The 23,363-nt window shown below is 45.1% G+C and overlaps 1 protein-coding gene across 1 annotated transcript; it reads left to right on the forward strand.

Annotated features, from left to right (window-relative positions):
• Positions 1–4,510: 4,510 nt before the first annotated feature.
• LOC143939976 (serine/threonine-protein phosphatase PGAM5, mitochondrial-like) lies at positions 4,511–22,613 on the forward strand. Its single transcript, XM_077461063.1, has 6 exons — positions 4,511–4,665; positions 9,461–9,633; positions 14,239–14,364; positions 18,295–18,383; positions 19,384–19,514; positions 22,061–22,613. Exons 1-6 carry the CDS (start codon positions 4,523–4,525, stop codon positions 22,206–22,208), a joined length of 810 nt encoding a protein of 269 aa, XP_077317189.1. The 5' UTR covers positions 4,511–4,522; the 3' UTR covers positions 22,209–22,613.
• Positions 22,614–23,363: the final 750 nt, after the last annotated feature.

A 23,363-nucleotide genomic window follows, 5' to 3' on the forward strand; every position in this document is an offset into this window, starting at 1 on the left:
AGCCAATGGGCAGGGATTTTCTTGGGTCCCTTGGCCTGCTGGGAGAGCCTATTTATTTGGATGGAGTCAGGTGATCGGGGTTCTCTGCCACCTGGATGGCTGTCCAGGTTGACGTGTTATGTTGCCCTGGGCTGCTAGGCCGTAGGCCTTAGGCCTATCCTGGGACATCTGGCTGCTAGGCTGTCTGGGGGCCTATGCGGAAGCATGAGAGCAGCGTAGGGTTGGGACTGCAGGCTTGTAGTCCAACCAGAAGTAACGATTCCCTGAGGAACCTGTTGCGGTCAGAGGTAGAGGGGAAGCTTTTGCCACTAAGGGACCATCCACCTTGTTACCGGAGACCACTGCGAGTAAGCTGAGGTCAGTACAAAGCAGACTTCTCCCCAGCCAGGGATGGGGAAGAAGTAGGAAGACTTCAGCAAGTGCCAAGCCAGGGACCTAACTTTTCAGTGGTGGTGAAGCTTGAGGAGCATTTGTGAGTGCCAAGCCAGAGACCCAGCAAGGAAGCGGGGATGATGCTTGTGGAAGATACTGAGTGCTAAAGTGGAAGAGCTCAGGGGATTCAGTGGCTAGTGGACCTAATGTCTATTGAGAGAGACTGGGAGCTTGCGGAGTGAAGACTCACAGTGAGTGGGTGTGGGGTAAGGAAAACTGTTTGTGTTGCAAATAGTTGGATACAATTACAGTTAGTAGCTTTTGCAAAACTGTTGCCATAGGAGACAGCGTCCTACCTATACAGAAGTGGTGTCCGGCTGGAGGCCTTTACCTGTATAGCTGTCTGCCTATAGAACTCTCGGAGTCTGCCAATTAACATTGCACCTACTTAAGGGTGTCCCAGCCCTAACCCTCTCTCTCACATTTTGTTCAAGAGACAATTAATCTCTTTGTATTCAAAAAAGGTATCTTGTTCATCTTGTATTACACCCACCATGCCTTGTAACCCACTCTACAATGAAGCATGTCAGCTCTCTTCTAACCCTGGAGTAGGGATGAGCTCCGGCGTGTTCGCACACTCCACGTGCAGAGCCCGCCAGGAAGTCAGAGCAGCGCTGCGCTAATCATAGGCAGTGAGACGTTGCCCCGATGCCGTGCTGCAGAGATGTCTCACTGCCTGTGATTAGCGCAGCTGTAAAGATGTCCCACTGCCTGTGATTAGCACACCGCTGCGCCGACTTCCTGGCGGGCTCTGCACGTGGAGTGTGCAAATACGCCGGAGCTCATCCCTACCTTGGAGGTAACCATTAGGCCTAAAGAGGCTGAGGACTTTGCTCCAACAGCAAAAAGTTAAAAATATTGCTTTTTTTTCAAAATTGTCGCTCTTATTTTGTTTACAGCGCAAAAAACAAAAACCGCAGAAGTGATCAAATACCACCAACAGAAAGCGCTATTTATGGGAAAGAAAGGATGTCAATTTTGTTTGGGTACAGTGTTGCATGACCACGCAATTGTTAAACGACGCAGTGCCGTATCGCAAAAAATGGCCTGGTCACTAAGGGAGAAATTCTTCCGGTCCTTAAGTGGTTAAGAAAACATACTTGAATATAATTTTTTAAACCACAGTTTAGTGTCACTATAAGAGTCCGTTCACACAGGGGCAACTTGGGATCCGACTTCAAGTCGCCCCAAGTCGCCTCAGGTCGGACAACATTTAAAAACCAATGTAAGTGAATGAGAGCTGTCTTAATGCACGCTACTGAAGTCGCTCCGACTTCAAAAGAAGTTCCTGTACTACTTCAATCCGACTTGTAGGCGACCGGTACCCATTGATTTCAATGGAGGTCGCCTCCAAGTCGGATCTCTGTCTATACGGAGGCGACTTTGACAGAAATATTAGCTCTGAAGGGGAACTCCAAGAGCATACCAGGCCCTTAGGTCTGGTATGAATTCCAAGGGGAACTCGCTACGCCGAAAAAACGGCGTGGGGTCCCCCCCAGATTCATACCAGACCCTTATCCGAGCACGCTACCCGGCCGGCCAGGAAAGGGGGTGGGGACGAGCGTGCGCCCCCCCCCTCCTGAGCCGTACCAGGCCGCGTGCCCTCAACATGGGGGGTGCCTTGGGGAAGGGGGGGCCGCGCGGCCCCCCCACCCCAAAGCACCTTGTCCCCATGTCGATGAGGACAAGGGCCTCTTCCCGACAACCCTGGCCGTTGGTTGTCGGGGTCTGCGGGCGGGGGGCTTATCGGAATCCGGGAGCCCCCTTTAATAAGGGGGCCCCCGGATACCGGCCCCCCACCCTATGTGAATGAGTATGGGGTACAATGTACCCCTACCCATTCACCTGTAAAATAAAAGTACCAAAAAAAAACACAACACAGGGTTAAAATATTTTATTGTACGGCTCCGGGGGTCTTCCGTCTTCGGGGGTCTTCTCGCCGGACTCCTCCGCTATCTTCTTGTAGCTCTTTTGCTAGCGGAGGAGTCCGGCTTTCTTCCTCGCCGCCGGCCTCTTCTCCCGACTTCGGGGGTCTTGCCCCCCTCTTCGGTTCTTCTGCCGGGCCACCGCGCCTTCTTATAGCTCTTTTACAGGCGGTGGCCCGGTCTTCTGTCGCCGCCGCAGCCGCCGCCTTCCGTTCTTCTTCTTCTTCTTCTTCTTCTCCAGGAGATGTTGCCTCGACGATCTCTCCGGCCGGAATGCCAGAGCCGCGCTGCGCGGCCACTTATATAGTGACAATGGGGCGGTGTCACATGGTATATGTCACATGGGTTGGTGTCACATGGTGACCCCGCCCCCTTACGATGTCATAGTCCCCATGTGACATCAACCCATGTGACCAACCCATGTGACATATACCATGTGACACCGCCCCATTGTCACTATATAAGTGGCCGCGCAGCGCGGCTCTGGCATTCCGTTCGGAGAGATCGTCGAGGCAACATCTCCTGGAGAAGAAGAAGAACGGAAGGCGGTGGCGGCGGCGGCGACAGCGGCGACAGAAGACCGGGCCACCGCCTGTAAAAGAGCTATAAGAAGGCGCGGTGGCCCGGCAGAAGACCCGAAGAGGGGGACAAGACCCCCGAAGTCGGGAGAAGAGGCCGGCGGCGGGGAGGAAGAAAGCCGGACTCCTCCGCTAGTAAAAGAGCTACAAGAAGATAGCGGAGGAGTCCAGCGAGAAGACCCCGGAAGACCCCCGGAGCTGTGCAATAAAATATTTTAACCCTGTGTTGTGTTTTTTTTTGGTACTTTTATTTTACAGGTGAATGGGTAGGGGTACATTGTACCCCATACTCATTCACATAGGGTGGGGGGCCGGTATCCGGGGGCCCCCTTATTAAAGGGGGCTCTCGGATTCCGATTAGCCCCCCGCCCGCAGACCCCGACAACCAACGGCCAGGGTTGTCGGGAAGAGGCCCTTGTCCTCATCGACAAGGGGACAAGGTGCTTTGGGGTAGGGGGGCCGCACGCCCCCCCTCCCCCAAGGCACCCCCCCATGTTGAGGGCACGCGGCCTGGTACGGCTCAGGAGGGGTGGCCGCCCGCTCGTCCCCACCCCCTTTCCTGGCCGGCCGGGTAGTGTGCTCGGATAAGGGTCTGGTGTGGATCTGGGGGGACCCCCACGCCGCTTTTTCGGCGTAGGTTGTTCCCCTTGGAATCCATACCAGACCTAAGGGCCTGGTATGCTCTCGGAGGGGGAACCCACGCCAAATTTTTTCAGAAATTTGGCGTGGAGTTCCCCCTTCAGAGCTCATTCTCTGAGTCGCCTGGCCTGGGGCGACTTGTAAGTCGTCCCAAGTCAGGTTGAAGTCATCACAAGTCGTGTTGAAGTCGTCCCAGGTCGCGCTGTGATCTAAACTCAAGTCGTGTCCAAGTTGCCTCACTCAAGTCGCCTACAAGTCGTGTTGCCCCTGTGTGAACGGACCCTAAGGGTAGTCCATAAAACATGGTCACATTCCCAAACCCTCAAACTGCCCCCCAATCAACTAAATGATGGGGGTCTTCTCCCTGTAGCATCCTCCTTTTATTTAATTTAGCATGGCTGTGCTTGGCTCCACCCATATAGCTGTGTCATCCATACACAAAGATCTATAAATTGTGAAGACTACAAGTCCAATTTTCCACCGAAGTAGAGGAAATCACAGATCTCAATAAAACTCAAGTACAGTGACATCACAACACTTGTAGTCCGTTGTTTACTTCCCCCAGCCACACTGAAGATCCATATCTCCATACAGACCTGAGGTTGAAGGTAAAACATGCATTGCTCTGTGGGCTTCAATGCAAAAATGTAAACAAATTTAAATTTTTTTAAAAATGGATGTGGGTGCATGATTCAATTTTCTCAATAAGTGGATTATGCCTTGAAGGTCAGAAATAGTAAGGCAACTAACTTTTCTGGCAAGGACAGGCCCCCCATCTTTTAGTCAAATTTCCCTTTAAGGCAGCCTTAGATATTTATAATTGGCCCTTCCAAAGTCTCTTCCCCTCACCATCTAACACCTGCAGACAGACTCCGCCCGCAGTACCTTACTATATAAGGCTTTCAGACAGACATCTCTCAGTGTAGGTGGGTTTGTTGAGACATTGCCATGCTTCTGCGCAGGGTTGCCTTGGCTGGTAGTGCAGCACTTTTTGCTGCAGCAGTTTTGAAACACAATGGGGAAGCCTCCAGTGTAAGTGCTGTGCAATGGCCACCAGCCTTTACCGGGAGTTGGGACCCCAACTGGGACCGGTGAGTTCTTCACATAGTAAATGTGACTTGTATCCGCAAGGATGCTGTTTTGAATCATCTCTTGTGGGATGAGCAACTCCCATCACCGCAGTTTATTAGTCCTGTTTTCTCAGCTGACTGTAGAGTAGTATTATATTTGCTACTATTAATATAAAGTAGGGCTATGTGTGGACCCTTTATAGACTGCTTATTTTGAAACCTTGCCACCGTGGGCAAAGTAGACATTATCCGTTCAGTAAGCTTGGTTCACCCTTACATTTTGTGCTGTAATGTAAACTGCATATATGGAATGATAGTCTTACAGAAGGGGATACATGATCTATGACAGTAAGGCTGGCAATATATTATACAATGTTTTTTGGGGGGGTCACTCCCCCCTTTCACTCTGGAGCTGTTAGTGCCCCCTCATTTTAATGGTGCTGTTTTGAACAGTGATTTTGTGCTGCTCTTTGGCCGTTAGTGAGGCACTTCTAACCACCCCCCCACCAAAAAATAGGTTGTACTTGCCTTTTTGCTGTGCTTTGAAATTGCTGCACATTTATTCCAATGGGCAGGGGTGTTTTGGGAGCGCTGTATAAAGCACTCCCAACCTGCCCCAAAGATGGTGCACTGCTCCAGTATGAAAAGGCACACTGGCATGAATGAGGGGGTTGTTTTCAGGTGCTTATCATAGGCTATTTCTAGAGCTGAAGTGCCTGAAAGGGATCTTGGCTTTCCCAATCCCAGATAAGGTCAAACCTAAACCCTTTGTATGCAATCAGGCAGACCCCCTCCACTACATAGTTGAAGGTAAATCTAAAGGAAATGGAAGAAAGACATTGCCAATGCTTTGCTTCCACTACATTTTTTCCTTGGGCTTCTTTGGATTTTAAGGTGACATGTACCCTTTGTACAATCCACTTTAGATTACTGCCAGCCATGTACTAAAAAGGGTCTGCCTAATTTTCTATAAATTGAGTAGATCTTTAGACTTATTTTTATTCCATGGTTTTAGTAAATGTACAAGCCAGTGGCACTCTAAAGCCTCACACTTACACTTTGTACAAAGGGTGTCGGCTGAGAACTTGAATTGCATACACACGGCAGGACTTTTTCACCAAATTGCATGGTTTTTCTGCTCTTTACCGCCACCTTTGGTCAACTTCTGTATTGTTGTCTGATCTTTTGCATTGGTTCTGAGCATGCGTGCTTGTACTTTGTACAAAAGTCCTATGGTTTTCTGTACACATGATCAGACTTTGCTCCATCGGACTTTTGTTGCCAGAAAGTTTGTCCATTTTCACAGCCAATAAAAGTCCACTGAAAATCAAGTTTGTCCGATGGAGCGTACACTCGTTCGGATGTTGCTCCAAAACGGCTAATTTGCATGTTTTGTTGTCAAAGTCCAATCGTGTGTATGGGCCTTTAGAATTAAGTTGTATAGTGTGTAGCCAGCTTTGAACACCATTAAAAACCAAACGCCTGTTTGGATCTGAAGAATTTTGACAGACCACACATACTATTCTCATAAAGGGCCCTATTAGAATGGGCAACTGGCTGTTTAACAAATCTTAGATGTGATGGCTGCATTAGTCTTTTAGGTTTTCCCCTTTTTTTTTTTTTTTTATCTTTACCTGATCAAGCTAGCAAGGTCTACCCCCCCCCCCCCCCCCCCCCATTTTACTTTACTAGACCAAACTGCCCAGACAGTAGCAGTTAAGAGGGTCATGACAAACCATTTAACACTGAGTGCTTACAATGATTAACTTTTTAGTAACGAACGGTATCATTAATCAGCATGGCTTAAAGAATCGTTCTTGCCAAACAAATCCTATTAACCTTCTATGAGGAGGTGAGTTGCCATATATCTAAAGGAAGGCCCATAGAAGTGGTATATCTGGATTTTGCAAAAGCATTTGTCAGGTTCCCCATAAAGGTTTACTGTACAAAATAAGGTTCATTGTCATGGACCATAGGGTGAGTAAATGGATTGAAAACTGGCTACAAGGGTGAGTTCAGAGAGTGGTAATAAATGGGGAGTACTTGGCATGGTCCAAGGTGGGGGGGGGGGGATGGGTCCCCAGGGTTCTGTGCTGGGACCAATTCTATTTATTTTATTCATAAACGACCTGGGGGCTTGGGTAAATGGATCAATCTCTGTATTTGCGGCCGATGCTAGGAAGGGCAATAACTTCTCTGCAGGATGGGAAAGGTTTAATATAGAAAAATGCATTTTGGGTGGAAAAAATATGAATGCAATCTATACACTGGGGGTTGAACCTCCTGGGGAAAGCTAGGATGGGAAAAGGACCTGGGGGTCCCAGTAGTTTGCGGTGACTTGGCATTGCTGAGCCTAACAAAGCAAACAGAATATTGGCATGCATTAAAAAGGGATCAACTCCAGAGTTAAAACAATAATTCTCCTGCTGTTCAAGACTCTGGTCTGGCCACATCTAGAGTATGTTGTCCAGTCCTCAGGAAGGATGTACTGGAAATGGCGTGAATACAAAGGGCAACTAGGCTAATAAAGGGTCTGGAGGATATTGGTTGTGAGCACTGAACTTATTCTCTCTGGAGAAGAGATGCTTGAGAGGGGATATGATGTCCATTTACAAATGCCTTTAACAAGACGTGGCCATTTCTTAAAATTAGAAGAGGTTTAACCTTAAACTATGTAGCGGGCTCTTTTCTGTAAGAGCAGCAAGGATGTGGCATTCCCTTCCACAGGCAGTCTCAGCAGAGGGCGTCGATAGTTTCAAGAAACTATTAGATAAGCATCTGAACGACCAACAGGCATGGATATACCATGTAATACTGACCTATAATCAGACACATAGGTTGGACTTGTGTCTTCACCCCCCCTGAACTTGCTTGCTATGTAACTTAACCCTGTGTATGTGGTGAGTCTACACCTCTGATTGTACAGACTTGGAGCTTGAATAACATTGTTATATGAATGGTCATCAATTGCCTTCACATCCGGACATGCAGAGTGCTGGGGGCTGGCATCTTATAACAGGAGACTGTGTGTTTTTTTTGATTGTTTGTTTATTTTCCAGACACTGCAAGAAATCCCTCCCCTTTCTGCCCCATCATACCCTCTTCACTCCTCCTGTACATACTGACCTCCATCATACCCTTCAGAAATGTTGTTTAATCACAATATGTATAGTGTATACTACCAAAAAAAGCTGTTCGTTGCATTGTACAGAGGTAATGAAGTTGAATGTACTACAAAAAAAATTTGCAATCTTCGGTCTGAAGAAAAGTTGGCAACCCTAAGCCCTTGTACACACGGTCGGAAGATTCCGACAACCGAAACTGTTGCATACACACAGTAGGACAAAGTTGTTGGAAAATCTGATCTTTCAGAACGGGGTGACGTAATTTTGTTATGATGGGACTACGTTCAGGCTAGTAGCCAATAGCTTTGATGTAGGAATTTGAGCTGAGCATGCGTGGCACTTTGTCCAATCGGAATTCTCTACACATGATCGGAGTATGTCCGATCGGAGCATTTTGTTGGAAAATTTGGTCTGACAGAAACGGTCCAATGCAGACCACACACAGTCGGAATATCCGACAAAATGCTCTGATCGGACACATTCCGTCGGAATCTCTGATCGTGTGTACAAGGGCTAAGGCTCCCTTAAATCTGCTTTGGATGCAGATGCCAGCATGGCAAGTGGAGGAGTTGGGAAATTAAGCTTTTTGGCTTCAGACTTTTTTTTTTTTTTTTTTTTTTTTTCTGCTGCACCTTGTGAATGGTCCTGTAGTCTTCTTCTGGGGGGGGACTGACCTTCCAACTCGGCTGCAGCCAGGTACCCTACTCCCAAAAAGTGCAACATGGCAGTGGAGGGTGCAAACAAGCAGAATTTTCCCTTTTTGGTGGTGCTTTGTTTTAAGTGCCCTATTTTTATAAATGTTTCACCAATAAATCCAACATTAAGGATTTGTTCACCCTCTATACCAGTGATTCTCAACCAGGGTTCCTTCAGCATTGGGCGATTTCTGCCTCTCGGATAAGTTCCCATTGATCTTTTTAGCTATCTGTGAGGAGGTCATTCTTCCCACTGACCATCACACTAATGTATCATGAATTGCAGATTTCAAATTTTTAACGGGTTCCCCAAGAGCACAGAACTATTTCAAAGGTTCCTGTGTTGAAAAGGCTGAGAAGGGCTGCTCTATACCGTCATATGCAATAGCATACCCTTTAATTGGCTTGTAAAGCAATGCTTCTGTTCTACTAAACATGCATTTTTATCCAGTGGTGTGCTGGAAAAACTTTTAGTGTGTTTCAGGGCTCTAACTTTGAGTCCACATCTGGTGTGCTCAGCTGTGAGGTACACTAGTAACTGCAATCCACCCAATCTGAACCACTACTTTTGTGAGACTAGATTGCAGCCTGCCAATTGTCAGACTTCATTACTTCTGATTGTCTGTCTGTCAGTCCCAAATCTCTGGATGTATATTTGCTGACTGTTTTGGGGGTGGGAATCCTTTAGCCCCTTCTCTAACCCAGCCTTCAGGGACTCTCAGGTTCCAGAAGACTGCAGGAATGTTCACAAAGCATGACATGCATATGCACAATGGCAAAATGCCTATTAAGCTTCACTGCCAGTTTTCCTTGCCCAAGATGCTAGCACTTGCACCCAAAGCCAATTAGTGTTCTAATTAAGTCACCAGCTACAGTGCTCATAGCTGACTTTTTATTTTTTTATTTTTATTTTTTTACTCTTATTTTGGGGGTGGTGGACTGGACCTCTTAAGCTGTGAATGAACTGACACTAACTTTTTTTTTTTTTGTGTGTAGACGTGAACCAATGTCTCTAATCAATCTAAATGACCTGAAAGGAAATGAGGTTGCCTTACAAAACCAACTAAAAAAGTATGAAGCACAGGCCAGGCGTCACATCTTCCTTGTTCGCCATGGGCAGTACAATGTGAATGGTGAAACAGACTCTGAAAAAGTCCTAACGCCACTTGGTAGGTGTTCTGACCCACTTGCATGTAAATTTTTATGTCTTGCATTGATCTGAAGCATGCTGAAATCTAGTTGGTTTCTGGCCATTACAACTTGTTTCCTATGGTTTGGGTTTGGTTCCCCCTATGTCCACTTCAAGGAAGGCTGACTTAGTCTGAGTTCACACTAACTTTCAATAAAATGCACTTTACGCTTGGTTTTAGGGCAAATTAACCTGCATTTTACAATGTGCTGCAGTGTGACCGCATAGACACTCTTGTGTCCTGCTAACTTGACGTATATGCATTTTAATGCAACGCAGATCAACACGGCATATTGTGAACAGGACAAAAATAGAATGTATGCGTTGACCTGCATTTTACAAGCAAGCTAAAAAGCAGATCAACACAAATCAATGTCCATAAAAGGGAAGGAATTGTGCATCAATTTTACTGCAAGGTGGTATGAATTCAGCCTAAATCGGTGCAGAAATGTCTCAATCTGGAATCGGACTAGGCAATGTATACAGATGTTGCTGAAATATGTAATGATGCCAATCAACCAAATAGTGCCTTAAGCTATAAAGGATTGTCTGGGGGGGGAAAATAAATACATACATTTTTTTTTTTTTTTTTTTTTTTTTCAGAAGTCTCTGCAAGAGGTAAATGGCTTTACTGCCCTCAATTGGGCCATTTGCATTAGAGGCCAAGCCACTGATGACAATCAAAATTGCATAAAACTGCATCCTATCTGTTCAAGGCATTAAAAGACCTCTAACGAATCACTAAGTCCCCATTCATAGCAACCTATATAAGATCCTACTCATTAAGAGCCAACTCGTAACTGCCTAAACTGAAATGGAAGAAACCAAAGCCAAGCTTATTGCATTATAAGGGAAGCTGCCATCAAAGCACAAGCTGCCCAAGCTTGTGTACAGGCAGAAGTGTAGGTAGCCCAAGTCTGTGCCCAGGCAGAATGGGAAGTTGCTTAGGCAGAAGGGCATTCTGCCATATCCTTGAGTGGAGGCAGCAGCGTTGTTGCTCTTGGCACTAGCTACTGTAGATGGGCACCTGGTTGGCTGGCTCCTTCACCAGGGGTCCCTGGAGTTTCCAGCAGGCTTCTTGAGAGATATTTTTCTTCAATGCTTTGGCAACTTTCACTACGATGTCAAGTTTTTCTCCACTTGAGAACTGCAATAAAATCTTACCTCCCTACATTGATAACTATTTCTGAACTGAGGAAGGAGTCACATTTCTTCCTTTCGCAGAGGTGGGTACAGCATTTTTCAGTTTTGCATGATTTTTGCTTATCGGCTTGGGCTTTCATCACTTGCCCAACTGTCTGCTGAATCCCACAGAACGTTTCCTGTAGAACAGTCTGCGCTTGTGTCAATAGGGGTGCAAATCCATTCCCCCTTTGGGCTGGTCTATATTTCAGGTCCTGACTGTAGGATGCAAGCTGAGGCACTGGTTTGAGTCCCTTGGCAAGCTCAGGGCTTGGTACCTTGACTTTAATGAGTGCTTCCTCTTCTCTGATAGCCTTCATTAATTTAGAGTAAGTGCAGAGGTTACTCAAGCCCTGGGCCCGACACTGTAGCACAATAGGATCCAGTGGCTGCACTCTGATCATCTGGGATACGAAGTTCTTGGTTGTGACTTTGCCTTCCATTCCACATTACAATTTGGTGCAGAATCCACTCCAGCAGCTTGACATAGACTGATCGCTTCTCGTCCTTTTTGATGGGTGTGGTTATAGAGTAACTGTGCAGTCCTCAATTCCTACATAGTTCTCTCAAAGCGCTTCTATACACTCAGAAGTGGCACAGCTGGGCTTGTGTCTTTTCAGGTTCCGAATCACATCACATAGCAGCTGGGGCTCGCAGGCTTTCAGTCAATCACTGCTTTTTTACTTTTATTGGCTACCTCCCATTCAACTGCCTGGATAGCTTGATCAAAAAAAATATCAAAATCCTCTCCAGAGGAGATGGGAACTCTCCCCAAGAAGAATCATAGCTTTCAATAGCCAGCCCCAGAACAGACTGGATTGCCCTTGAGAGATTTTGATACAAAGTCCCCCATGGCTGTAAAGAACTCTGGTCCAATCATGGCCAGGGGTGCCGAGGAGGGGGCTACTCCACTGCCTCAGCTTGACTGGAGCTTGTTGGGCACTCATCGAACTTTCAGTCTTGTCAGTCAACTGCACACTGACGCCTCTGACATTGTCTGGGACTCCCTGCTTCCATTCTAACAAGGCATATGTACAGGAGGTCCCATGGTCTGATCTAACATTTATCACCCATGCTTGCCTGTCTGGGTCCAATGTCTTCACTGCTTGGCTGATCTGCATTTAAGCCCATGCCTCTCCAGGGAATTCAATCACCATGCTCAACTCTGGGCAGCTGCCTTCCTCAACACTGGATCGCAGCAGAGTCCATGCTGGGGTACTTATAAGTGTGGTGCCTTGAGGAGTTGATTGCAGATAGGGGCTCGTCCAGGATTATACTGCTATGTGTAGCACTACCCCCCCCCCCCCCCCCATGTATAATTGCATTGGCTTCGGGGGGGAACCTGAAGAGTAGCACGTGAAGCTGAAGGAATAGGCCCCTTTGGGGTACTGAAGTTGGCTAAGAAGTCTTCTGACCTAGAAGGTATGATTTGAGCTGCCTAAGGATGCAGTCCAGCTATGTATGGCAGGGCCTCTTGAGGTCATTCTGTTCTTGGAAGTTTAGTAAAAGTTCTAAGTTCCAAAATGCCTGTTTAGAAGTTTCTACCAAGGGATGTATGTAGTGTATCAAAAAGGCTTATTGGGGGATGAGCACCACCAAAGGTTTACAAGTGGAAAGTGCTGCAAGTGAATGATCCTGATTGCCACTGCAATGAGTAACCGGTGGAGTGTTTGGTGCCTGAACTGCCTGCTGGTTTGTGTACAGTGACAAATCAAAGGATGGTGCACTCTGGTAGCAGAGATTTCTATGTGCAACTCCCTTCCTAGCAGCTGGTGCCCTGTACCAGACCTGCATCAGAGCCCATATGTATCTAGCTGTATGTCACAGGGAAGAATGTGAGGGGATCCTCAAAGTATAGGACTTCAGCAAGTTTATCCTTAATAGTAGTAGCATGTCACCTGGGAGTGGGATACAGGGTCTGTGGTATCACTTCAAAAGGGCTGCACCATGAAAAGTGTGTGCAGTTTAATGTTGCTGCAAAGTGACTGTTGTGCCATGAATGTGCTCTTCTGAGTTGGGAGACCTACCTTGCCTTCACATGACTGCAGCTTCTTGCCTATTTAGGCCTTGGCGAGTGCAGCTCTGTGTCCCACTAGGATGACTTAAGCCCTGCCCAGACAGCTCTTGTAGGGGAAGGTCTATAACCACAAGTGTCTTGTGAGTAAGAACATTGGTCAATGTCATCGCTGTCCATTGCTCATTTTAAAAGCTTACATTTGCAGAGTATGGAGGGGGTAGGGCAGACCATAATTGAGACCTATGTCTGTAATGCCACTGTGCAGCTTGGTAGGAGCCATTTTGTTCGAGGACTGACTCATTGCTCTATGGGAGCACTGCAGGCAGATGCCAAGTGTAAAGCAAGAATATTGTCCCACTTTCTCCTATTGCCTTCCAGGATGGCACAACTAAGATGAGGGCTCCTCCCTACAGGAAACACAATCACTTGACAGCTTGTTAGAAGTCCCCACCCTTCTCCCTTTAACCTCAGTATTGATTGCTTTTCTCCCAAACACAGTAGCATGTTTGTTTTTGAATGACCTAAAGCACTACCATGTGGAATGCATTGTCACCGCAAGACTTGGCTTTTGGTTGGAAGGTCCTACAAGCTGTAGTCACACCCTCAAGGTAAGCCTGTTTACTTGATTAGACTAGACTTACTGGTAATGGTATTTATACGAATCTTTCAGGACGACAGGCCTAATTCCTGCCCTATGTGGAGGGAAAGGTGGTAAGTACATATGTAGAGTAATGCTCCTTGTGAACCAGTTCAGGATTACTTTATTACATACTGAGGATCAAGGGGAAGGTGGGGACTTATAAAAAGCTGTCAAGTGATTGTTTCCTGTAGGGAGGAGCCCTCATCTCTCAGGTGTGCCATCCTGGAAGATTTGTATAAATACTGATGTAGGTTTTCCGTTGGGGGTATTGTTTTGTGGTTGGAATGTGCCGGTGAGACCTCCTTGTGCTCCAGGCAATTACCCCTCTGGTCAACCCCTCCTAGTTTAAATAGGCTACCAGCAGGGACGAATGGTGTGCATTTTTGCTGGAGCCTCATGCACCAGGACTAGATGTTTACATGGGGCCTTAAAGCAGGTTGGACAAAATGAAAGGTCTACGTGTCCCCATGTAAAAATGCTTATTTTGCATAATGGAGGGAGTTGGGAAATCATTCTTGTCTTGTCTTCTCCCTGCAATGCCCTGTTGAAGGTTGGTTATGGGCCTTCCAGTGAGAGCTAGAGGACCCCCCCCCCCTTTATGAAGAAGACAGTCCCGCAATGGAAATGTCTCAGGCTCTGGGATTTCTTGTACTGTGTATATTTTTCTGTAAGATTTACTTGCCCAAATGCTATATTCCAAACCCCCCTGTTTTCAGTGCCTGAACAGAATTTTATTCATACACTAGGTCGCGAGCAGGCTAATTTAACTGGTCAGCGCCTTGCTAGTTTGGATTACACCTACAATGAGATGACCTACTCCACGTTGCAAAGGGCCAAAGAGACATCAGAAATAATTAGCCAGCATCTGGAGGGTATGTATCAACTGCCTGGATTGGTATCCTTTCAAAAAACTGAGCATCTGAAAATGGTTTCCTTTAGCCTATCTCCACTTTCAGTCTTGGCTTCCATTTAATTCCCACTACACTTCCTCAGCCAGTGCTTTTCTCCTGATATCTGTCTAACTAAAATGTACCTCCTAAGGTAGACTAGGAGTAACTGGTAAACAGTATTTCATGCCCTTAAACTGTCCTTGGATGTTGAGGCTTTACTGAAAGCTTATTACCCTGGATGTCTAAAAGTTCAGTGTGGAGTTTTTCATGTGCTTGGGTATAGACAAGGTTCTCGGGGTTCACTTATTCCTAAATCAAGTATAGATTGCCTTATGTGCAGATCCTGGGCACTTGACCAACAAACCACCTTGCGTTTTTTTTTTTTTTTTTTTTTAAGAAGTTTTGAACGATCCAATGGCTAAGTGATCTCCTCCTAAAAGGTTTGTGTGTGTGTGGGGGGGGGGGGGGCTGGGGGAACTGCACTAGCCATAATGTGTAACCAGGAATCTCAATATTGCCTAGACGAAAGCACATCTAGGAGGTGTTTGGGTGGCGGGGCCACTGGGCTTTACATTAGATGTGAACAGATTGGGGGGGATGAATGAACTTGTGTGCTACTTGGTGCATAGCTTACAACTATGATCAAATGTGTGGTGCAACAAAATGGTGATAAAGCTGCCAATCTCCTTTAGACCCCATACACACACACTATTAGATTTGCCAAAATTGTGCAGTGCAAGGGCCTGCCTGATTGCACACAAATTGAAACTCTTAAGGCTTGACATGTGTTTTTGTAAAACTGAAGACCAAAAACTGCAGAAAATCTAATAGTGTGCATGGGGCTTAAGTGTCACTAACAGATAATGCTTATAAAATCTGCTGGAGCAGCACCAAATCTAACTAAAGCAATATGTGTATAAAGTCAAACATGTGTAAAGACAGATGTAGTGAGGGGGAGAGAGAGAATGTATAAAATAATGAATGGAAAATTTAATCTGATTTGTAAAACTTTATTTTTAACTAAAATTGCAGCCCTTCTTCCAAAGTAAACTGATTTGTTTAAAAAAAAATGTAATTTGCAATTACTAAGTGCAGTCCTTTTCAAGATGAATGGTGAGTAACAGACCCCAGTGTCAAATCACAACACTTAAATGCTGACCTATAGGACTATGTGGCTTAAGATTTGGTCAGGGAGACTTGGACTACACTTCACACATATGCAGTATGCCCTTTTAGGCCTAAACTGGAAGCTGTCCTTGATTATCAGCTAAGATGGTGCAAATCAAGAGAACCCTTAGGCTATTTTGAAGTCCAGGATCAGTGGTTACAGCTGTAATGCTTACCCACTGATGTATGGGTCCCCTCACTGCAGATGACCCTCATGGAAATGCCACATCCTCTGGGCGGCACACTGGTGTAGTGGTTATCACTCTCGCCTAGCAGTAAAAAAAGGGTTGCTGGTTTTCGAATCCCAACCATGACACTACTTGCCTGGGGTTTGCATGTTCTCCCTGTGCTTGCGTGTGTTTCCCCCGGGTACTCTGGATTGCTCCCACACTCCAAAGACATGCAGGTAGGTTAATTGGCTTCTGTCCAAAATTGGCCCTGGTATATGAATGGGGACCTTGGATTGTGGGCTCCTTGAGGGTAGGGACCGATGTGAGTGTGCAATGTACAGGGATAGGGACAATTGTAGACACTTACTCAGGTTGGACTGGTGTCTTTAATTCAACCTTACTAACCATGTAACCAAGGCAGAATTATTTGATAAAAAGCATCCTAGGGCAACAACAAAATGCAAATTGCTCAATACCTCCAAAATTAGGATAAAGCATCTCTGTATCTGAAGCCTGATTCTAAGGCAGTCTTAACTAAATACCATGGTACATGATGCAAATGCCACAGTGCAGTCTCTTTAAGCCTCCTCCCACTCTCTGCCATTAGGAACTGGTGGTAACTCTGGATCCTGTAGTGGAAAGCTCTCTCCAAATCAGGGGACTTACCCCTTCCTGCAGGCCACTAACTCGCAACAGCTGTGCCCTCCATGCTGATGTCACAGCTCAGTCTGACACCACAGCAAACACTCATGGCAAACAGCTCTCTTCATATTTGCCTCTGCTTCCGACATGACTGCCCTGAGCCCAGGCTTTATATGTCTTGTGAGTAGTCCCCAGGTGAAAACTTAGACTTATTAAACAACGCAACAGTTGCTTACATCAACAGGCAGGTGAGTGGAGTTCCACTACAGTAGACATTCTTGCCCATGTGACTTAAACAATCCCCACAGTTTATGTGGGGGGCCTTTGTCCTGGGAAAACATTTGTTGCCAGTTTTATGTCTGACAGCAGGGTCCCTGCCCTAATTTAGCAATGTCTGTTTGGCTTTGTCTCTCTGGTGTAGAGGACATAAGGACTGCCTCTATCCTTGGGCTTTGCTGTTTCCTGTCCTGCAGGGGTGGAGTTGGGCCTGGTAACCTGGTGTACCAAAGACTGAGGAAACTGTTTTGGGTACTAGTGTTAGCCATAGTATTCAGATGGCTTCCAGTTTTTAATGATTTGGTTGTCTAAAACCGTTGCACAATTCAAGCAATCTTCTGAAGGCTCACCCTCTACTTCAGGTAAATTTTTGAATGGAGCATAAAAAAATATAGGACTTGGATATATATGGAATGTCTAAAATGAACACTTCACTATAGCACTTAGTTTTCTATGCTTTACTGTAAACCTTTATCAAAACATGTTGCCTGAACTCTGTTGCTGAGGGACAGTCGCCAGATGTCTTCTGAGAAACGCACTCCCAGAATTTCCTGTGGACCTGGTGCAGTTTTACTGCAAAGCTTCACATCAATGTCCTGTCATTATGTGAATGTTGGCAATGGGAACCCATGAGCACTGAGGAACACAGTGATCAATGTTTTCTAGGTGTCTAAGAAGACTTCGGAGGATAATTTGTCAGAAATGTAGTGGCATGCATATATTAGCTCTACATGAAACTTTTATTCTGAGATTCACATTAGCAATAGAGCATCTTTTCACCTCATAATTTCACTGAAGCCAGATGTATAATGCCACGTACACACTATCAGAATTCTAGTTGGGAAAAGCCTTGGATGGTTTTTCCGACGGAATTCCACTCAAGCTTGTGTTGTCACGCAGTCGCACCAAATTCTGACTGTCAAGAATGCAGTGATGTACAACACTACGAGCCGTGAAAACTAAGTTCAATGCTTCCAAGCATGCGTTGGAATTTCCGATAAACTTTTTCCATCTGAAAAATTGAGACCCTGCTTTCAATCTTTTGCTGGCGGAAATTCCGCCAGTAAAAGTCGGATGAAGCCTACACACGCATTTTTCCGTTAAAGCTCTCATTGATCTTTTGCTGGCTGAGTTTCTGATCTCGTGTATGTGGCATAAGAGTAAACTGGTCTTTGTGAGCTGACAGAGGCCTGGAGCGAGGGGGTTGAAAAGAACTAGCAGAGGGCCAGCATGCCAAGAGTGATAAGGGAACAGCAAGCGTTAAGAAAATGGTGTAGAGGTGGGAGGTGAATTGATTGTAGGAATAGGTGGGCGTTTTTGGGGGGGGGGGGGCACTACCCAGCAAAACACTGCACAGGGGGTTGTTATACATGTTGTATTGCAAAGCAATGTATTCAACTGAAGAGGAGAAGATGGGATTTTGTCTAGTCATTTGTTAGCATTAATGCACATTATCACACATACAAAAGGCAGCCTGATAGATATACTGGAGTGCTGCCACTTCATTCTGAATGTCAACACAAGCCACACGCTGCATTTTCAGTGCACACTCTGTAAATGATTGTGTGTACATGCACCAGATTTAGGATATGCTGGTAGTCGGTACATCCATATTGGTGAACAAAGATGGACTGCCACTTGACTTGTTCTTTCACAGGTGTGAAACGTATTGGTTCTGACTTGCTAAGAGAAGGGGCTCCCATTAGACCAGATCCACCAAGCAAGCACTGGAAACCAGATGTTGTGGTGAGTCCTATGAAGTCTTTACACTGAACAGCTAGTCATTATGTATCTAAGAATATTTTGTTTTGTGTAGGGAACATTATTAAAGCCAGCAGCTATAAAGAACTGATCTCATTTTGTTTAGAACAAACAACAAAATGGGTCCCAGAGGCTGACCATTAAGTGCAGAGCTAGGAGGCTACAGATTGTGACAGCACAGCTATAGCTTGTGAACAAATTAATTCTGGAACAAATTGTCACTTTTACCTTCAGGAGAATAAGGCTGATTCTTACTAACTTGCAGTGCACATGGCATTTGTGCTTTGTCAGAGGTATAACCTCTCTTCATCCCACTTTGCCTAGAAGCAGAAGTGAGACTCAGTCGTCTATGTGATGGACTTCCCACTCTAGGTATCTACAATGTATGAAGGCTGAATCTTCACTGGACTTGACACTAGGTGTCATTTACTTAAGACTGGGGAGAAACAAATTCTTGTTTTCCAAACTGATCAAAATGACTGCTCCTTGCTGAACTGGCTAAATTTCAATCTGTATGGCCAGTTTAGGTATTCTTGCAATAGACTGGTTTAAAGTACAAGCAGTTAAAATTTTCTATTTTGCACATTGTTAAAATGCTTAAAGTGGTTTAAAGGCTATTTTTTTTTTTTTTTTTTTGGTCTTGAAGCATTCCCTGCATTAAGGTAAGTCACAGCATTTGTATTGGGCTCCCCTAATAATGCTGAGTTCTTACTCTATCCAGTGCTGCATTTACAGAACAAAGGCAGTGGCAGGAGCCCTGTTAATCAAATGAGGGGTGGGGCTGAACCACACTGCCTATAGAGCCCACACAAAGTGGTTTTGTATAGTGGCACACGGGAAGAGTCCAACAATGGCAGGAGACCTCTAAAGAGGTTTAGTGCTGCTCTGTGCAATACTATTGTACAGAGCAGGTAAGTGTATATACCTGTGTATAAGATTTCACAATCTAATTGTTCTAATCTGGAAATCTCTCTCCAACCTCCAGTATTTTGATGATGGACCACGCATAGAATCTGCTTTTAGAAGCTTTATTCACCGTGCTGACTATGAACAGAAAGACGAAAGCTATGAGATCATAGTCTGCCACGACAATGTTATCCGCTATATTGTATGCAGGTAAGGGAATCTGCCATTGCCTTTACGCTTTTGCAAAAATGGGGGCAAACCAATATTCTATCTGTGTGTTTGTTCATGTTCTTGCCTATAGTGTGTTAGGCCTGCAGTCAGATGCAATCCACACTTGTTCCATAAAGGCCTATTACTTTCCCAGCCTGTAAGCACTGATGTTACTAGGCAGAGTGGGTGTGATAAAAAGATTGGGCACCAGTCACTTTTTGTAAGTAAGCCCTTTTTTTTTTTTTTTTTTTTTTCTCTCTTCAGTCAGACACTTCTGCTGATTGGCTGAGACAACCTAGTTACCCGTTGCCTGAATTTATGGTAATCCATCAGTCTATTGCCAAAAGCATCAGTGCAACCTATTGACAGACTACCCCAAACTCCGACTTGGGACAGGAATCTGAATCAACCTACCAATTGGCCAGGCTAGTTATCACCCTGCACAACTAGATTTATTAGCAGCCCTGTGTAGGACCAGGGTGCTACATATAGATCATTCACACTGCAGTAGTTAACTAAAACTGGAGCACTAAATCTGTAGCTGTGCATGGTTAACTCCAGTATGTTGCATTAAGCTTTGACAATCAAACCTGCAAGCTGACTGGTTTCTATGAAGGTTAGCACGCTTTTTTTTATTTTATTTATTTTTTTGTAAATTCTGCTCCTTCAAAATATGTAAACTGTCAAAACAAGCTAATTTCTATATCTGAACATTGTGAAGGGACCAGTTCTCAATGGGCACTAGCAAGCAACCAGCAGATGTTGGCTGTTCTAAAGTCAGGTTTTAATTGGTTTCTGTATTGTACAGTTGTGGCATCACAGAAGTAGGTCATCTTCTGTGCAAGTTCACCACCAGAGACTGAGGTGTCATTGACAGGTGGTCTCGTACTAGGAGTTGGTCCTTCTGGTCATGCATCACTGATCTCTGTAAGGCAAAGTTTACACAGATCCTGCCACCACTCTAAGGCTGGGTCCACACTTGAGAATGCAGCGGCTCACAGCAGGAGTCCATTGCATCTCCATTCACTGTTTCAGATCCAAATTTTGGGTTGAATTCAGACCTGAAACAGACCAAAGTGCACAGGACTTCCATGCAATTCACACAAGAGCCACGTGAACCAGCTCCACAGAACCGGTCATTCTCCTGTGCGGCTTGGATGCAGACTTCCTACATCCAGCTTGCAGTAGTGTGAACCCAGCCTGAAGATATCCACAGTAAAGTGTTTGGGCCTTGAGATGTCCCCTCCATGGCATCTGTTTTTAACCCTGTAAAGTGCACAGCACTGAAGGCTCAATTGCCTATCTGTCTCACTCCAGGCCCTACCCTGTCAATACATGCTCAGATTGACATTTCTTGCTGTCCTACACAGCATATTACTCAATACACTTTTCTATGTACGGCTGTGATCTAATATTGATGTGTGTGTGTGTGTGTGTGTGTGTGTGTGTGTTGTTGGGAGGTTAAAGAAGTAAACCCTGATGAGTTTACTTCCTCTTTCATTCCCTGCAAAGCATAATGGACTACTATGCATCGCATAGTAGCCCATTATGTGTCACTTACCTGACACAGGAGCCAGCGAAGTCACCGCTGTAGTCCGCCGCATCCATCTTCTCGGTGGGTCTCGCAGCTCCGCCGCTGTCATTCGTCGAAGCTGTGATGACATCACTCCCGCGCATGCACACGGGAGCCGAGACACGCGGCATCTTCGTTATCGAGGATGCCACGCTCAGTGCGCCGCTGTCTACGGCGCATGCGCCGTAGATAGCGGTGCTCGTCTTCGGGCAAATATCTCCTAAACCGTATAGGTTTGGGAGATATTTCTTGGACCTACAGGTAAGCCTTAATCTAGGCTTACCTGTAGGTCAAAGTGGTTTTAAAGGGTTTACAACCACTTTAACTCTTCCAGGTAGTTTATAACTTCAAAAGTTGACCCTGGGTTAAAGCCTGTCTGAACCTAAAAACAAAAGCAGTTTAACAGCCCTTTGATCTGCTGGCTATTGATGGTAAATGCATTGATTAGATGAGCTTTTCTTTTGCATGCTTTCAACTTGTGTTCTGTCCATAATAGGATGACAACACTTGCTTACTCTATCATAAGGGCTACAACTGCAGAATCCAGCCCCTTTATCATAATGTCAGTTTCATAGCTCTGAAGACTATAGAATCACACACACGTGTGTGTGTGTTGCGCTGCCTATTGCATTTGAGTGTGCACCCCAAAGCTTAACTGTCTGTTGGACACTTTTTTTTTTTTTTTTTTTTTAATAAATTGAAATGTATTTAAAACCTGGAGCAGGGGGAATCTGCACCACATGGGGTGTATTGGTGTGTCTGGGCACATCCAAAATTACCCCATGTATATGCCTTTGGAAACTGATATAGGCAGACTGCAGGAAGGTTTTGACTCAAGATTTCTAGCACTTTAAAAGCAACACCTGGAATTTGAACAATTGGGTCTCTACTGTGATACATTTTTGGAACTATGGTGTTTTGAGATTCCAAAGTTTCAGTCTTGGCAATGTCTAAACTTTCCTTCCCTCCCTAGGGCTCTTCAGCTACCACCTGAAGCTTGGCTACGCATGGATCTAAATCATGGCAGCATTACTGAACTTGTGATTCACCACAATGGTCGTGTAACTCTAAGAATGCTTGGTGATGCCGGCTATATGCCTGCTTCTAAACTCAGCTGCTAAACTGGATGATACATTTACTGAAAACCAAGTGGCATTCAGTATCAATACAATTACATTCCAACTACATGAAAGGCTTTATTCAAGATACTTATTATACTTAGAACATATATGATGGAATTAACTCCTTTTTTTTTTTTTTTTTTTTTTTTTTTCTTTCAAATGGGAGTTTACTGCAATATAGAAAGTATGTTGACTTCTAATTAAGGGGACAATTCCTAAACATTTGATAAAATCTGTAGAAAGTGTTGTAGCTGCATTTTATGTATGGTGGATAATTTAATCAAGGTTTTTTGTACCCATTTAATGTCTCTTGTATCACTTTTTTCTATTTTGATCTTGTATTGAGCTATGCCTGGTGAAGGCAAATTTGTATGCATCAGGTTAAATAAATGCAGGTCAAAACTATGTTTGACATTTTTTTTCTTCACTAAAAGTCATTGCTGCTTAGCCTGTAGCATTGGCACGTTCTGGGATAATTAAAAAAAAAAAATGTTAAATTTTACTTGGTGGATTTCTAATCCCCAAGTAGGATGCTAGATTTCTCCTACAATTGTTTCTAATGCATGTAGGCAATTTACAAATGTGACAGGGTCCCCAGTAGTTGTCAAAAGTATATCACAATCAGGGCTGGACTGGGAATAAAAACCAGCCCTAGAAAAAAAGATATACTGTACACTATTTTATATAGCGCCAACAGTTTACACAGCACTTTACAATGGGGGGGGGGGGGGAGGGGGAGAGAGGAGGAGAACACCATTACAGTACAATATAAAAAGTACAGGAGGGCCCTGCCCATAGAGCTTGCATTCTAAAGGGGGGGTGGTACAAAAGGTAATGGCTGCTGAGAATGATTTGATCTTGATAGATGTGCGATAGGCTGAATAAATGAGTTTTCAGGGATCTCCTAAAGGTGGATATGGTATGGGCTGATCAGACAGATTAAGGCAGGGAGTTCCAGAGGATGGGAGTCTCTAGAGAAGTCCAGACTCCCCCCTCAGACTGCAGACATGATATGATATGAGATGGTTAGAGACAGACTGAAGACATGATACAAGAGATCGTTGCAGCCTCACTGTGCCCACTAATGCCAGCCTCACCATTTTCTGGATAACACACAATGCTTCCCACCCCCCTGGCTCGTATGTCACGAAGCTG

This window comes from Lithobates pipiens, unplaced genomic scaffold (genome assembly GCF_037356315.1).
Source record: "Lithobates pipiens isolate NorthernLeopardFrog02 unplaced genomic scaffold, aLitPip1_a1.2 Scaffold_3, whole genome shotgun sequence".
In the NCBI taxonomy this organism is placed as follows: domain Eukaryota; kingdom Metazoa; phylum Chordata; class Amphibia; order Anura; family Ranidae; genus Lithobates; species Lithobates pipiens.